At 36.7% G+C, this 17,776-nt stretch overlaps 5 protein-coding genes across 5 annotated transcripts; 3 read left to right on the forward strand and 2 right to left on the reverse strand.

Annotated features, from left to right (window-relative positions):
* Window positions 1-2,454: 2,454 nt before the first annotated feature.
* Window positions 2,455-2,933, forward strand: EAE98_009716 (uncharacterized protein; the record flags this gene model as incomplete). Its single annotated transcript, XM_038957337.1, has 3 exons — window positions 2,455-2,458; window positions 2,539-2,601; window positions 2,761-2,933. 3 exons carry the CDS (start codon window positions 2,455-2,457, stop codon window positions 2,931-2,933), a joined length of 240 nt encoding a protein of 79 aa, XP_038806276.1.
* EAE98_009717 (uncharacterized protein) lies at window positions 2,930-3,127 on the forward strand (the record flags this gene model as incomplete). The annotated part of the gene is made up of 1 exon (XM_038957338.1): window positions 2,930-3,127. The coding sequence occupies one exon, from the start codon at window positions 2,930-2,932 to the stop codon at window positions 3,125-3,127; it is 198 nt and encodes a 65-aa protein (XP_038806277.1).
* Window positions 3,128-5,175: 2,048 nt separating this feature from the next.
* Window positions 5,176-6,370, reverse strand: EAE98_009718 (uncharacterized protein; the record flags this gene model as incomplete). The annotated part of the gene is made up of 2 exons (XM_038957339.1): window positions 5,176-5,772; window positions 6,107-6,370. The coding sequence occupies 2 exons, from the start codon at window positions 6,368-6,370 to the stop codon at window positions 5,176-5,178; spliced, it is 861 nt and encodes a 286-aa protein (XP_038806278.1).
* A 1,450-nt stretch (window positions 6,371-7,820) lies between these two features.
* Window positions 7,821-9,368, forward strand: EAE98_009719 (uncharacterized protein). Its single transcript, XM_038957340.1, has 2 exons — window positions 7,821-8,677; window positions 8,798-9,368. The coding sequence occupies exons 1-2, from the start codon at window positions 8,380-8,382 to the stop codon at window positions 9,019-9,021; spliced, it is 522 nt and encodes a 173-aa protein (XP_038806279.1). The 5' UTR covers window positions 7,821-8,379; the 3' UTR covers window positions 9,022-9,368.
* Window positions 9,369-10,084: 716 nt separating this feature from the next.
* On the reverse strand, window positions 10,085-11,200 carry EAE98_009720 (uncharacterized protein; the record flags this gene model as incomplete). Its single annotated transcript, XM_038957341.1, has 2 exons — window positions 10,634-11,200; window positions 10,085-10,529 (listed from the first exon to the last, which is right to left on the reverse strand). Exons 1-2 carry the CDS (start codon window positions 10,825-10,827, stop codon window positions 10,085-10,087), a joined length of 639 nt encoding a protein of 212 aa, XP_038806280.1. The 5' UTR covers window positions 10,828-11,200.
* Window positions 11,201-17,776: the final 6,576 nt, after the last annotated feature.

A 17,776-nucleotide genomic window follows, 5' to 3' on the forward strand; every position in this document is an offset into this window, starting at 1 on the left:
GGAATAGGATAGGATAGAATAAAGAATTCTTTTTGAATTGATAGGGTTGAGAGTTGTTTTTATAGTGGTGGTGGTGGTGGTGGTGGTAGTTGTTTATTGTTATTGTTGTTGTTATTATTGTTGTTTTGGGTGGGAGAGAGGGGAGAGATAGGGGAGAGGTAGAGGGAGGTAGAGGGAGTGAGGAGAGGAGAGGGAGAGGAGAGGGAGAGGGAGAGGGAGAGGGAGAGGAGGGGAGAGGAGAGGGAAAGGAGAGGGATAGGAGAGGGAGTGAGGAGAGGAGGGTAGAGGGAGGTAGAGGGAGAGGAGGATAAGAGACAGTGGGGTTTGATTTGATTGGATCGGATTGGGGAGTTTGGGTTTAGAATGATGGGTTTTTATTGATGGGTTTAGGATGATGGGTTTTAGAATGATTGGGTTTTAGAATGATGGGTTTTAGAATGATGGTTTTAGAATAATGGTTTAAGGATGATGGTTTTGAATTATAGATTGGGGAAAGTATGGGATAGGGGTAGGGGGGTAGAGGAGGGTAGAGGGAGAATAGGGAAATGGAGAATAGAGAATGGAGAATGGAGAGATGTTTTTTTTTGAGGGGTTTGTTTGGGAGGTTTGTTTTTGAGGGGTTTGTTTTTGAGGGGTTTGTTTTGGGGAGGTTTAAAGAGGTTTGGGGAAATAGGAATGGAATAGAAATGTTTTGTCATTTTTGGATAAATGGATGGGTAGGTGGGTATAGGTGATGGAGGTAGGAGTGTGAGGGGTTTAGAGGGGAGGGGAAAGGGGGGGAGGGGGTGGAATGAAAGAGGAAAGAGGATGGAGCTTCTTGCGGGGGCGCGCGGCTCGCGGCGGCTGGCCTGGCCTGTCGGTCGCTAGGTCGACTAGGTAGGTAGATAGATAGGTATAGATGTGAATAGCAGGAGAGAATAGGAGAGCGAAAGATAATATAAATGTAAGCACTGATATGAATAGAATGGACTGTACTAAATGAATAATATATCAGAATTGAATTGATTATCAAATCTTTCAAGAAAGGATTTCTGCTTTGAAAGTGAAATATAAATAGAAATAGAAATGGAAATCTAAAATCTGGAATGAATGGTTGTGTTATGTATAATGTGGAATGTGTTCTGTTGGAGATATCTCTTGGGAATTTTTGTCTCTTGACGAGGAGGATAGGGGGAGAGAGGGGAGAGGAGAGGAGAGGAGAGAAGAAATAGATTGTTCCTGAGATTTTATATTTAATATTTATAGTATTTTATTAAGAATTCTGCTCTTATGATGATGGCTGTGATTATGACTGTGATTATGGCTGTGATTATGGCTGTGATTGTAATATGAGAATAGAAAAATAGGAAAATAGGAAATAGAAAATAGATAGATAGATACCTAGTAGATAGTAAGGAATGATTGGATTGAGATTACTAGGTGATTCTTTGGATATTGGATATTGGAAACTTTTGCTTTGTACGAAGGGGTAGAGTAGATCTTACTAGGTAGATAGATCTAGATACCTAGTATGATGTAGAAGAAGATTGGAAATGGTGAATGCGTACGAGTAGTAGAAGATGATTAATGATGGAAAAGGAGAGGAGAGAGGAGGGAAAGAAACTGGAAATCATTCTGTTCTTGATATCTCAATTACAAGAGTTCTGCCCCCATGGCAGTGGCCTTGGATAACCTAGAAATAAGGGAGACGGCGGAGAGATTGTGTGAATAGAAGGATATAAAATGAAGAATAAACAAAATTGATTTTTCCCCCCTCATAATATATATTCTCCCTCGGAGACGCGGCGGATGGTGGAGGAAGAAGAAAAAGAAAAGGAACATTACTTTCAGTTATTGGCTATGGGTGAGAGGGGGAGGCGGCGGAGAGGTTGAGTGCATATAGAGATAGAAGATGAGAAATGATTATAGGAATATTGCTGCAATAAATGAAAATTAATCTTTCTCTAACAAGATATATTCTGCCTCCACGGCAGTGGCCCCCGGAGGGCCAGCGGAGCGTCGTCATTACAAAAGTCCCTCGAAATTGAAAAATCATTGTGAATCATTGAAATATGATCTTTCTTAAAGGTACAATATAACACTTATTATAAGGGTTTTCGTATCTTGAACATTTGTTTATATCTTTGATACTTACATTATATACATTCACTAGACCTCACTGTCGACTGAAGATTGATATGATAAGAGGTTAGGTTCTGAGGCATCTCCAAAATTCCAACCCTGCACGGTCCTCCAGATCTCGCTTCGATGATCACATGATCAAGTTAGGGTTTTCCAAATTTCCCACTATTTCGCGATTAAGCCTGCGCTGCTCATCGAAAAAAAGTCGAGATATTGAAACCAACGACAACCCCACGACAACCCCAAGGTACGTTATCGCCAATTTGTGTGCCATCATCCGTTTTACTGTCTGGACAATCGCTGACAATTTAATTCAACAGTTCCTAATTCAAAATGAGTGCGTAACCTTCGAATCTCGATATATCACATATCAACAACCAACGAGAATATCAATACTGATGATGATTTGAATTACAGCCAAGGGAACTTCCAGTTTCGGAAAGCGTCACAACAAGACGCACACTTTGTGCAGACGTTGCGGTTAGTTTTAAATCCAATCTTTTGCGACGGAGAGAGGAGGAAATGATGAAGTCGGGGATCAGGAGATGGACAATTGATCAAGGACTTATTTTTAATGGATTTGGGATGAGGTTCAAGAAGAAGAATTCAAGGCTGATATATTCTGGTTTCAATTTATAGGTCGCAGATCTCTCCACATCCAAAAGCACACCTGTTCAGGATGCGGTTACCCAGCAGCCAAGACCCGTCAATGTACGTTTACTCCATCCATTCATCTTTTACCACCAAATCGATTCAGAAATATCCACGATATACTCCTACCTCCAATTCATCGATACACGAAGGAGAAATGAAAAGATGCACAACCATACGAATATATGCTAATATATCATTGAATAAATATAACTGGGGTGAGAAGGCCAAGAGAAGAAAGACCACCGGTACCGGTCGCATGCGTCACATGAAGGAAGTTCCAAGAAGATTCAAGAATGGATTCCAAACCGGTGTACCAAAGGGAGCTAGAGGACCAGCCACTAAATCCGAGTAAATGTTTACAACAATTTGGTTTGCTTGCGTGGGATGGATTCAATAGCGTCGAAAGGGTTGGCGAATGAATGGCTTTTTTGATCTGCTAGAGAACTGGGAATGAAAGCTACATTTATTGAGAAATCTCTTTTTTAATGAGTGTATGCGAAGTTCAACAAAAAACTCGGGTCGCATGAATGTCTTCGTGGATCGTATGAGGGTATGAAGTGGGTTGGGTGCATGCCAATTTTTTTTAAAGACATGACATTACATGACATGTTCTCTAGCAAAAATTCCATCGTTTGCAATTCAAAGAATTTTGTTATGATGAGAATTATTTCTTTGTGATATGTGAGGTTTGGAGTTTGTGAAGTTTATGTGCGGGTTTGGATTTATGGATTGAAATATGGATTTTGTGATGAATGAGAATGTGAATGGGAAATTGATATTGGGAAGGAAGATACAATGATGAACGATGAGTGAGGTATGACGAATGACGAAGGGTTAAGATATCTATTTCTCTTTTGCAGATCAATTGTTTTACAATCCTTGTCTTTAATGTTTATGTGCGAATAGGTGTGTCTAGTAGGTGGTAGGTGGTAGGTGGTAGGTGGTAGGTGGTAGGTGGTAGGTGGTAGGTGGTAGGTGGTAGGTGGTAGGTGGTTAGATGGTATGGTTAGATGTTAAGGTAAGATGGTATGGTTAGATGTGTATGGTATGGTATGGTATGGTTAGGTGGTAGGTGGTAGGTGGTTAGATGGTTAGATGGTATGGTATGATATGGATGGTATGGATGGTATGGATGGTATGGATGGTATGGATGGTATGGATGGTATGGATGGTATGGATGGTATGGATGGTATGGATGGTATGGATGGTATGGATGGTATGGATGGTATGGATGGTATGGATGGTATGGATGGTATGGTATGGATGGTTTTGTATAATGATAGGTGGTAGGTGTAAGTGGTGTGTATATGGAATGATGGTATGAATAATATAAATGGTCTGGTATATAGCATTAATAAACAAATGGATAAACAGATGGGTAGGTAGATATCTAAATATTCAAATATTTAAATATCTATATATTAGTATAACTACTTATAAGTATCCATACTCGAGATTGGATATCTGATATCTGAAAATTGGAAGAAGTGGAATTTGGGAGATGGGAGATGGGAGATGGGAGATAGGAGATGAAGCTTGATATACAATAAGATAGGAAGTGTGGTCTGCAAGGAACTTGGAAAGGGATTGGAAGGGAGATGGGAAATGGGAAATGGGGAGTGAGGAAAGGGAAGGGAAGGGAAGTGAAGGGAAATGGGAAGGGAATTCGAATGATATGGTATGTATGGGGTGTGGGATGGGATGGGATGGGATGGGATGTAGCAGTATATAGTAGTATATAGCAGTCCACGGGTATAGTAAGTAAGTAGGATATATCAATATATCAAATGGATTGATTGATTGATTAATTGGTTGGTTTGTTGGGGTAGTGAGGAGAGGTAGGAAATAGGAGGTGGGTGGGTGGGAGGTGAGTGAGAGGTGGGTGGTGGGTATGTGTTGGGTGTGTATTGGGTATATATATTGATGGTATATATATATTAGTTGTGTATGATGGTATATACTTAGCGTATGTTATAGTATTTATCTTTCTGTATAATGATTACTTATTTATTCATCTATTTATTTATTTATTTATAATCACAATATAAGATAGATAGATGCTAGATAGATACTGAGAATTTGATATCTTTTGGTGTCTTTTGATACCGAGATGTGTTTGTGTATTTTTCTGCTTTGTTTTGCTTTGCTTTTCTATAATAGACTGGGGCTAGATAGAATGAGATTGTATTGGATTGTATGCCCCTTCTCTTCTCGGGACGTTGATCTATCTCATCACTTTATGTCGGAAACTTCAGCATCGAATCGGTAAACTCATACTCATCACCCCTCGCCATTTATAAAAATGAAAATAAAAATACAAATTTCATCTCTCACCACCCTAACCTTTATCCATATCCATATTCATATCCATATCCTCAATCCATCCCTCCCACCCACCACCTACTGACCCCTCTCAAAAACCCTCACACTCCCATCCCCACCCACAAAATACAAAAGTTCTTTTTCCTCTACTCCCTCCTTCCCCTCACTCGGATTCCCACCCGCTGTAATACGCAATACTCCACTTACATCTCTCGCCGCGCCTGTATCGAGCAGTCGCGTGCTGAGAATCAAATCTGCTTCGTGCGCGAGGGTGGTGGTGAGTGCGGAGGTGTTGGTTGCGAGGGGTGTTTGGGGTTGCGAAGAGAGGAGTGGAGTATCGATTGAGAGGGTGAGGATGGTAGAGTGGGTGGATGGGAGAGAGCGGAGAGAAAGGAGGAGGGAAGATAATTCTTGAGTGGTGGTTTCAGGGGTGGGGGTACTGGCGATGAGGAAATCGGGGGAGTCGAGGATGAGGATTATTTTTGTGGGGGGGGAGGGGGAGGAGAGGGTGGTGATGGCTTTGGTGAGGAGTTGGGAGAGGGAGGGGAGGAGGGGGGATTTGAGGGGGGTTCCTGCTCCTGGGGTGGGTGGTTGGGTTTGGGGGAGGTGGAGAGAGCTGAGTCCGTCGAGGAAGAGAAAGCGGGATTGTTGGGTTAGTTTGTCGAGGTCGAGATTCTGGGTGGGATGTTAGTGAGGATTTTGAGGATAGATTGGAAGTGGAAGAATGAAAAGTGGTTGGTAGGAGGAGAGTGATTTGAGGTCGAGGGTTAGAGAAGCTTTTCTTCATATTTGTTGATTTCTCCTCTCGCTTGAGAAAATTGATGAATCATAGTATAGGTAGGGTAGAAATACAACTTTGTATCCCCCTCCTAAATTGCTCGAATATCTCCAAACTCGTACATCTCCTTCAAACAACCTTCGTTTCTCTCCTCCAATACCCAATGCCGTGAGAAACAGAAAGATCCCCCCCCTTCAAAAAAACAAAAAAACAGTAGAAAAAAAAACATACAATCTTCCTAGCTCCCTCTCTCCAAAACCCCATATCCCTCATGAAACTCAAAAATACCACTTTGACCTCGCCCTCTCCTTCTGTATCTGCATCTCCACTTCCATTTTTCTCCGCCCCAGATGAAAATATCGAACTTAAATATCTTAATAAAAGCCAATTTGTACCCGCGCCCAATACACCTGTGAGGAGAATCAAAGAGGATTCTGAGGGGAGAGAGAGATAGGGTGTTAAGAGGGGTGGGATGGAACGGGTGGTGGTGGACATGGTTTTTTGGTTTTGGTTTTGCTAAAGTGTGTGTGTGTGTGTGTGTGTGTGTGTGTGGTGATGGGATTTGGGGGATTATATTTGAGGCTTTGGAGGTTGGTGGTGTAGTGGTATTTTGTGGATGGTTGGATGGTTGGATGGTTGGTTGATTGATTGTGTTTTGGATTTTGGATTTTGGATTTGAGATTGAGATTGGATGAGGGTTTATGTCTTTATGTTTGGTGTGATTCAATCTGATATGATATGATATTCAAAAGTAAAAAAGATATAAGAATTACAGGCACGTGAGAAGATGCTGAGATTGAGGAAATAAAATTTGGCGGGCACGGCGGGGATGATGATGTACGATATGGATGGATGGTGGGGTTTGGATTGAAGCTTTTTGTAAGCGAAAAGATGTGGTTGAAAATTGTATTTGGAGGTTTTGATCTGGATATTGATATTGGTGATGGATGAATGAATGAGAATTTAATGAAGAAATTGGATAGATGTTGATATTTACGAATATCATTGTATATATATCTAGGTAGGTAGTAAGAGATGAATACTCTGGATATATATGTTATTGTAGAACACTTGAAGAAATCATGGAAATATAATTATCCTTCATTTCAATTTCTTTAGAATCAAAGTGCTTTGGGAAACTAGGACGTGAGCTCACCGGAAGCAAGGCAAGTTCAAGATTGTATCAAGGACATTACTTTGGACTGGACTTATTTCTAACTTCTACTTCAATCAATTGACTGTTTAACTAACACTCTCTTGAATTCCTATGATACATTGATTGATCAAGCCCTCGGATTTAAATATAAAAGAATGTATAATTTGTTTTCTATATTGCATCTGCTCCGTCTAGCTCTCTATTTCATCTACTTACTATCTACTCCCTCTACTTCAACTACTTCAACTATTTTATGTACTTCATCTATTCCCTCTACTCCGTCCTACCTCATCCTCTCTCTCCTCCTCCTGCTTCTCATCAACAACATCATCAAAGAGCTCCAACCCGTGGGGTCCATCTACCTACCCAGCTAACCCTACCCTACCTCCTACCAAGCTATGAATGCCATGTCATCTAGCTCATAGCTCTTAGCTCTTAGCTCCAGCAGAACCTATCTATCCCATACAAAAATCACAGGAACTTCCACGGGCGGATTCAATTCGGAGCATCCAAAGCTTGACTGTACTACCGGTACATAAGAGTGGAGAAATCCCATTGCGTTTTTCGGAGTTTGAGAAATCCTCTCAGAAATCGGTTGGAGCGATTAGAAATCTCCTTGCATCCATACCTATCGGTAAGGAGGGGCTATGATGATGATGAACAAATAGAAGGGAGGTATTGTCGATGAAGTGTATAGGTAGGTAGGTACGAGTATACAACTCACAATACGAGTATCATCTATGGAAATAAATTGATGTGATGTTTATAAATCTACAATTCCAAGTCATACATCTAGACGACCTTGGATTTTTCCGGATAATTTCCCATCCATCCGAGTAGAAGGTGTAAAGGAGGTTATATATTTATATTTTATTTTATATCAGAATCAGATTATTTATTGTAAAATAGATACGAGAGTACAGACACAAATTCAAATCAAGTATCTACTGGTACCATCTGAAGAAAAGCAAGCTCAGCTCAAAAAGACCCCGCATCAATCCAATCCCGACCATATCGCCGATTTGTAGAATACCTTACGTCGGAGTTGCGTACTCGGGTTAAGATTCGCGAGAGAGCTTCTTTTGATTCTATACTTGATTCTGGTCTTTACTATATACATTGCATTACATACATTGTATATATCATCACATCACATCACATTACAATCCATCACGACACGACACGACGTCTTCCAACCATTGTCGAGAGATACCTTACTCACTCACTCACTCACTCACTCACCACAACATCATCCAACAACCTCACACCCTTCTTTACCCCAACTCACCTCTCTATACTCCTCACCACCAATACCAGTACCAGCATCACCACCACCACCACCTCCAAAATGTGGACAAACCCTCGTTCTCCCTCTCCCAAAATGTGGTCACCACGCAATCCCCCTCCTCAATCCTCCCACCGATCCTCCCACTCCCAATCCCATCCCTTCTCTCCCCTCTCCCCTCTCACTCCCTCCGGTCCCTCAGGAACCTTTCCCGCTCCAACCCAAAAATTAAAGAATCAAGGAAAACGCATCGCGCAGATTGTGAAAATTAAACCGGAATGCGTGGAATTGTACAAGGAGTGTCATGCACGGGTTTGGCCCGAGGTATTGAAACAGATTAAAGAGTGTTATATGGAGGATTGTATGTTTATTCCCTCCCTTCTTTCCTTCCCCTTCCTCTTCTTTTTCCTTTCTCCCATCCTCGAAACAAGCAAGCAATCAATCAATCATCAAATAAACCCAACAACTAACCCCCATCCAGATTCCATCCACTACGACCCCCACCACAACCTCCTCTTCGCATCATTCAAATACGTAGGCTATGACTACGCAGGGGACATGGAGAAGATGCGCGAAAACCCCAAGGTGCGCGAGTGGTGGGCCATGACGGATTCGTATCAGGAGAGTTTGGTCGAGGGCAGCACGGGGAGTACGGATGAGAGGGGCTGGTGGAAGGGCGTCGAAGAGGTGTTTTATGTTGCTTGATGTGGGTGGGAAGGAAGGGAGGATAGGTGACTTGTCTGTATCTGTATATTCTGAGGATGAGGAATATGTGATGTGATTGGATGTGTTGTGATTGGATGAGATGGGATGAGAAGGGATTGAAATCACGATTATGATGGCAATTGAAAGAGAAACAGAAACAGAAACAGAAACAAGAAACAGAAGACAAGCGAAAAGAAGTGCAAAGCATGCAGAGAACAGCAGAATAAAAATCCCAAATATAAGACAACATATGATAATACGATCTAACATGATCTTCATTTCACGCTTGAAAGAAAGACAATGTCACAAGTCAGAGAAGTTCATGAAAACACGATTGATTCAATGATTCGAGTATATAGGTATTTCTGATGTTGTACTTCAATTGCATTCTTTTGCTCTCATCTTCGCTTTTCTCCCTCCAAATCCCTCTCCCCTTCCCCTTCCCCTCCTATTCTCCCCACTCAACCGTCTCCAATTTCCCCCCCTTTCAAAACAACGCTCCGCTGGCCCTCCGGGGGCCATTGCCATGGAGGCCGACTATTTAACTACTCATCTATCCATCCATCCATCCACCTATCTAACTCCCCAACTCATTAATTAAATCAAATAATCAAATAATCAAATAAAACAAATAAACAAAAAATCATCATCTCGAGCGCAGCGAGCTAGGGGGTTTGGGGGCTTGCCCCCATTATTGTTTAGGTTGTATACCTAGTAATGTAGATGGATGAGTGGATGGGTGGATGGGGGGTGAGTTGATGGGGGGTGAGATGTGTGATATGCTTGTGTGTGATGTGAGATATACTTGTGTGAGATATACTTGTGTGAGATATGAGATATATGTTTATTATTAATATATGGGAGGTTAGGGGAGGGGTGTATGTTGTATAGATCGGTTGATGCGGTGGATATATATATATATATATATATATATGTGAATTTTGGAGCCATTTGAGTTGATTATATGATATGATATGGGAATATCTGATATAAATATATATAACCACAAAGCGAATACCAAATCATCTATTTATACATAAAAACAAAAACAAACACCTCCCCCTCATTTCCCCCAACCCTTCCACAACCCCCCAAAAAGTCCCTCTCCCCCCGGATGCCCCTCTCTCCACTCGCGCCCTCTCCTCGCCGCCCCCCTCACCCACTCCTCCAACCCCTCCCTCCCCAATTCCTGAATCTCTCTACTCCCCAACCGCTCCCCCTCCCCACCCATCACCTCTCCCCTCCAAAACCCCACTAGACTCGGTACACTCCTCACCATATACCTCATCCCCAAGCCCTCACTCATCACATCCGGCGCATCATATTCCACCTCGGCAAACAGCACTCCGCCTTCCTGTTCTCCCACTCCCGCTTCGAGGATTTGGTGGAGGAGAGGAGAGATGCTTTTGCAGGTGGAGCAGTAGCTTGTGGTCCATAGCGTCAATAGAGGTTTGGAGCTGGAAGTGCTGAGACTGATGTATGTAGCTAGGTCGGGGGGATAGCGGACTCTTTTTTGAGGTTAGGTTGGGTGGTCTTTTCTCGATTTGATATTATGGGAGTAGGAATGGGAATGGGGATGAGAAGAGAAAGAGAAAGAGGAAACATCACATACGCAGAATATATCCGATTCTGATCTTTCTTCGAAGCGCTGCTGGCGAATGGTCTCCGCGAGTTTGTGCGGGAGAATGTAGATGGAGATGGAGATGGAGATGGAGAGATAGATAGAGATGCAGATATAGCTCTAGAGATTGATGACGAGCGCTTGGAAAGCGAACGTGGTATGTGTTTGAGATTTGATGGTGTCATTGTGATATTGTATCGTTTCGTTTCGTGTTGTAGGTATGTCTGTGTTGATATACATACAATTGATTGATGTTTCTAGCAATCGCGTATTTGAAAGTTTAGAAGTTTGACTTTGCGATTCTTGATTCTCAATTCTCGATTCTTAATTCGATACAACACTCGTATATCCAAAATCCAAAATCCAAAATCCAGAAATTCCTCGATTCCTCTTCAAGCTACGTATTCCCGAGCTCGAGATTCTATATGCGATTCGATTCAATTCGTATAATTAGATGGTAAACAAAATATTCAATCGTACAGAGTAATAGATAGATAGATAGATAGATATTAATGCTTTATCAATCAATCAATCAAGCTTCAAGTATTTTTACCACTCTATCAGGCACTTCATAGCAACGCTACCTACGAGTACCTAGGTACAAACTCGTAGCTATGATACTATGACATAATTTTCGCTCCCCGCAGAGCTAAACCTAATTCAGTTGGGATATATGAAGACATGAATACTTAATATGAATACTCGATATGAATATTATAAACGAGTATAGAAGCTAAATAGATAGATACAAATAAATATATTTTATATACTCGTATTCTATTACAATTTTAAGTTATAGAATTTAACTTAAAGAAGAGATGAGATTAGTTATAGAAATAGAAATAGAGAATATAATATAATATAAGATAATATCTATCTATTTCTCTACTATATTGAATATCTAAAGAAATATAGAATATACTAATCGAGTAATATTTATTACTAATTCTTTCTTATATTATATTATATTATATTATCTAGATAAACTTAATCAACTCAACTCAACTTACTATAGTATAATATAATATACTCAATCTAGATATAAATCTCATATTCTACCTTTTCTATCTCTTCTACCTCTCACCTCTCTTACCTCTCCCATCTATTCACCTCTCCATCTATTCATCTATTCATCCCCTCCTCTCTTCATCCCCCCTCTCTACTAAATACTAAATACTAAATACTAAATACTAAATACTAAATATGTTACGGTCAATCCATGTAAGAGCTGGCGAGGGCACATAAGTAGCCCCTACAGGGCTATTTCAGGCCAACGCCAACCCGCGTACAATTATAAATTATAGAATTTTCATAATTTAAAAGGATTAATAAAAAGTCTTTATGCTACATTATACCTAATTGATTTATTATTATTATCTATTCTAACAATTCTTTTCATTTCTTTATATAAAACAATCCATCAACTATTTCTTAATCAAGCAATTATCAGTATCACTATAGTTTCAATAAGAAGAACACTTATCCTAAGGGAAAAGCGGGATACCTGTAGTATAACTCAAAATTAATCCGGTGAAACTATCAATCAATTCCTGCAGAATATCAGCAGCAATACCTATTCGGCCCAATTGCACCCTCTTAGTAACAATGAGGATGTGTCGTTAGCCTAACAACTTAAAGAAATAAAAGAAGAAATAATAATTATAAAAGAAGCTTACAGGGTGACTATGGACCACATCTTATATACAACCACCCCGGTCGAGCATAACCGATCTACAGCTGTACCAAATGCAATCCACCAGGGTATCAACCTTAATTGAAGAAAACTATTGAAATTGTAGAAATTGAAATAATACAAAGAAAAGAATATTAAGAAAGCTAAAAACTTCTTTTTCCAGGCAGAAATCATATTTTGAAGCAATGGTGGGTATTATTTTCCTATTGATACTAAGAAAATAGAATATATCATCCAATACTTTGAACAGTAGCCCCTAGCGATTTGACATCAATATATAAATGAATCAAGTTACAAAAAAATAAACTAGAAAAACTTCAGAGAATATATATATAACATTATTATAAATAAAGAAACTAGATAGTGATAAGTAATTTAAAAGATTATATATACAAAATAAAAAAAAAAAGAAACTGTAAATACATTTATAATCTACCTAAAAGACCTTAAAAAGGATATCGAGCAGGAGGCGGAAAGTGTTCGGGTCAAAAAGCTCTTAGCGAATCTATTATCTAGTATAACCAGAAAAATATCGGAATCCTTACAATAATCTAAATCGTATAATAAATTTATAAAACAAGTCTGTAGACTAGAAAGTATAAAGAAATTATTCTAAAAAAAAAATATAAAGAATTTATATCAATCCTGTAAGTATAACCAATCACTTTTTCGATATCGAAATCTATTTAAATATTTCTATCTGAAAAACAATTTGATTTTAATTATTAAAATAGAGATTTAAGAATCAAATCAATTTTTTTAAGAAGAATTCTTCAAGATATCAAGACATTTTACCAATATATCATATATAGAATATATACGGACCGCTATATACTATAAATGTTAATAGAAAGGGTATATTATTTCGAATTGTTGGAATGACTTTGTGTATAGATGTTATAGGAAAAGGTATAAAGAAAATAAATATTAAAATAACTCCTTTGAGATTATTTATACAAAAAACGCCTAGATTTAGCAATTATAATGAATATCCTATTGATACTAGATCTATACAAAAAAAGACGGATAATCTTTATAATTACAGTGATTTTTAATAATAATAATAAGCTGATAATGCTTTAATGTTTTATTGATTTGAGAGCATAAGCTAATATTATACAATAAAGCAAGTATATCGAATGGGATTGGATCCCTACCAAAAAAAGCATTTTCTTTGTATCAATAAATGGTATTGTAATTGCATTGTATAGGGACCATAAATTTCCTGTTAAAGTGAAAAATAAAAAAGGGGAAAAGAGAATCTATACTCATAGCTTCACATCAGTAATACTGGATCTATTACGGATAGATGTTATTCTAGGTCTCCCGTAATTACAAATAGTTAATCCTAATATCGATTAGAAATCGATGTTACTCCGATATTGTTTTATTTTAAGCAATCTTGAGATTATTCCTACAAAAGAATTTTACCGGAAAATGAAGAAAGGTAAAACAGTTTTTGCGATTTTTCTAGATAAAATAATCTTGTAATTAAAAATAAAAGGGGACTGTCTGATACTCACATTGACCTCACATGAGATACCAAAAGAATTTTAGAAGTACAAAAAGGTTTTCTCGGAAAACAAAAATAACCTTTTGCCCAAATACCATCCAATAAAACATCACATTGACCTCGAACCCGATTCGACCCCCCCTTGGAGCCCGATTTATTCCTTATCAAAAAAAGAATCAGCAATACTACAAGAGTACCTAGATAAATACCAAAGAAAAGAATAAATAAAAAGATCTATCAGCTCGGTAGGGGCGCCTATCATATTTGTTTCAAAAAAGAAGAAAGGCCATCGACTATATATCGACTATCGAAGGCTTAACCAGATTATTAGAAAGGATTGAACTCCCCTACCTCTTATCAATAAATTCCTAGATTGATTTCGATAAAATATTATATTCATTAAGCTAGATTTACAGAATACTTATTATTGAATCTGTATAAGAGCGGGGGATAAATGGAAAACTGCATTTCGCACACAGTATAACCAATATGAATATAAAATAATACCTTTCAGTCTTACCAATACCCCTACGATATTTTAGATATATATCAATCAAACCTTATCCGGCTTGATGAATAATATTTGTATAGTGTATCTTAATAATATTCTAATCTACTTAAGAGATAGAGCTATATATACAACGGATATCCGAAAGGTTCTTGTGCGATTTATTGAATATAAGTTTTATACAAAGCTAAAGAAATGTATTTTTTATACCAATAAGGTAGAATTCCTGGGATACATTGTTTCGCCCGTAGGCGTTATTATAAAACCAGGTCGCATTTAGATTATAGTAGAATAGCTAATATTCAATAGCCTTAGAGATATACAGGTATTTCTTGGTTTTGCAAACTTTTACCGATGGTTTATCAGGGCCTACTTGGCAGTGGCTCACAATATAACTGTATTATTGAAGGGAATGAAGAAAGAAAAAATAGTAATCGAATTCAAATAGATTGATAAAATATAAAAGGTATTCGAAGCATTAAAGAAAGTCTTTATATTGGTATCTATTCTTCGGCATTTTGATTTCTTACTTTGTATAATGATTGAAATCGATGTGTTGATCTTTACTTTGGGTTACGTATTGTTATAGTTCTTTTTGGAAGGAATCAAAAAGGCATCAATCTAATGGTGGTATTCTATTGCATTTTATTTGAGAAAGCTGAATCCAGCAAAACAACAATATTTTATTTATGATTAAGAATTACTAGTAATATATACCGCTTTCGTATAGTGGTGTTATTATGTAATAGGGAATCAACATACTGTTATAATTAAATCAGACCACAACAGCTTCCAGCATTTTATAATAAAGAAAAGTCTGAATGACTGGTAAGCAAAGTGGGTGGAGGTTTTGGTTGTATATAATTTCGAGATAGTATATAGGACTGGAAGATTGAATCCTGTAGATGGGCTGTTATACTGCTCTGATTATGCTGTTGATACGGATGGTATAAATGATATGCTTCCAATTTTTCAGAATAAACTAAAGAATAGGTTGATGATTATAAATCTGTTTCAAAGTTCTTCTGTTAAGAAGATAGAATCTTTGTGTAACGTTATAGGTCTTTTACAAAGGGAAGGGTATGGTTTATTGTTCTGTGAATTTAAGTGTTCATTGGTTGAAACTGGTTGTAAACAATCAATACCATGTCGGATAGCTTGTATTTTAGCAGGAGACGAAATAGTATTCGAGTTAGTATTAGAAATAATAAGAAATGCTTTATTATATTTCTAAGTGGATAATGATTTTATAAAGAATAAAGAGTATCTGAATTAAAGATTATATTTTACTAAAATCACTTTATTTTAACAGATGGGCGTTAATAGGCTTTTTAGATATAATGGGAATACTTATATACCGTTAGACTCTATTTTGAGAGTAAAGATCTTGGAAGTCTATTATGATAACCTTATAGATAGATATTAAGGTATTTCTAAAATTTTAGAAATCTTGAAATCTAAATACTTCTAATCTTTAATGAGGAAGGATGTAAAAATGTATATTAAAATATATATGGTATATTAGTGTATTGCTGTTAAAAGGTATAAGCCTTATGGCGAGTTATAGATTTTTCCTATTTCTTATAGATTTTGGAAAAAGATAATTATAGATTTTATTACAAATCTACTTTCATCAAAATTGGGTAAGTATGTATATAATATGATTTTAGTAATTATTGATAGGTTTATGAAGCTTACCCAATACATACCCGTTAATAAAATAATTACTTTACTGAAATTCGTTTAAATATTGATGTAGAGTGTGTTTAAGGACTTCAGGGTACTGGAAGGTATTGTGTTAGATAGGGGATTACAGTTTGCAAGTAAGTTTTAGAATAGTTTTCTTTTTTATTTATGAATATAATATAAGTTGTTTATTATATTCCATTTTCAGATTAATGAATAAATGGAATAACAGAACTAGAATCTGATTTATTATATCAATTGTTATTTTAATTATTGATAAAACAATTGGTTTTTATTATTATTATTTGTAGAATTTATTTATAATGCTATATGGTATAGTATAATAAATACAAGCTCATTTTAAGCGATATACAGATTCCTACCAACATTCCATTATATCAACAAGGATACTGATGCTATAGAAAAAGTATTAGTAACATGCAAGCGAATTACCTCCCTCAATGAAGAAAGGGAAAAATTGAGAAAACTGTAGTAAGCAGTTATAAATCGAAAATTAAAGGATATAAATAGTATAATAACCTAGCGATACAATATCGGAGATAAAGTGATGTTAAGTATTTGAAATATCAAATAATTTCGATTTAAAAAGAAGTTTTCAAACAAATTCATAGGTCCTTTTCAAGTAATAGATATAAAAACTAATGGTTAAGCATATAAACTTAAACTATCATCTATCTATAAGATTTATAATATCTTTTACATTTCCCTACTGAAATTATAATATAAACAATAAAGTACCGCTAACCCACTGCTACCAAAAGAAATAGATGATTATTTGGAATACAAAATGGAGAAGATTATAGCATATAGAAAAAGAGGTAGAGGTGTTCAATACTTAGTTTGATGAAAAGACTATCAACCAACAGAAGATATGTAGAAAGCCTCCCACAATCTCAACAATGTGAAAGAAATATTGGAAAAATATAATAAAAGAAAAGAACTATCAATATACAATTTAAAAAAAAAAAGGAAAAAAGCTATAAGATAATAGGGTTCCACTATATATTCACAAGCGAACCACTAGTAATATAAAGTTGTTTGTAATGTTTTTCCCTTTATTTCTTTTTATTCTAATAAGAATAAGGATGTAACTCTTTATTTGCTAATATACTACATACTATTGCTAAATACATTAATTCATTTTGATGTTTTTGGAATGTTTTAGGCTTCAATTTATAAGTATTAGAGTTGATATTATTTAAATCTTTATTGGTATTTGGCTGATAAGATTATTGCTATTTCTTTTATAAAACCTCGTTCTTAACAAGAGTATACCTTTGATTAATATAAAAACGCCATTATAAAGGTATTACTATATTAACATATTAAAAAAGTCCTATAACAAGAATTAATCCTTTTATTCTATATATCAAAAAGATTCGGTGTAGAAAGGAGAATTTTAAAGATAGTATTATCTATATTGCTATTATTTCGTTCACCCTTATTCGCTGAAAACATATCCACTTTATTCTTATCCATACTTTCCTTTTTTTTTATTTTTACAAAAACCTTACTGGATTTTCGAACCTTTGTTAATGGGTTATTAGCAATCTGCAGGTATTTACAGAATCGAATACTTTCAAAAGAACTTATAATAACATTAGACTTTTTAATATAAACAAAACAACTCATATGAGAAGCCTTAGCTTTTGGCGGAGTATTAGTATTCCAATGTTGAGAATTAGAAAGGGAATTAGTAATAATTGATACTGT

Source organism: Botrytis deweyae, assembly GCF_014898535.1.
Source record: "Botrytis deweyae strain B1 chromosome Unknown BDEW_030, whole genome shotgun sequence".
Classification (NCBI taxonomy): domain Eukaryota; kingdom Fungi; phylum Ascomycota; class Leotiomycetes; order Helotiales; family Sclerotiniaceae; genus Botrytis; species Botrytis deweyae.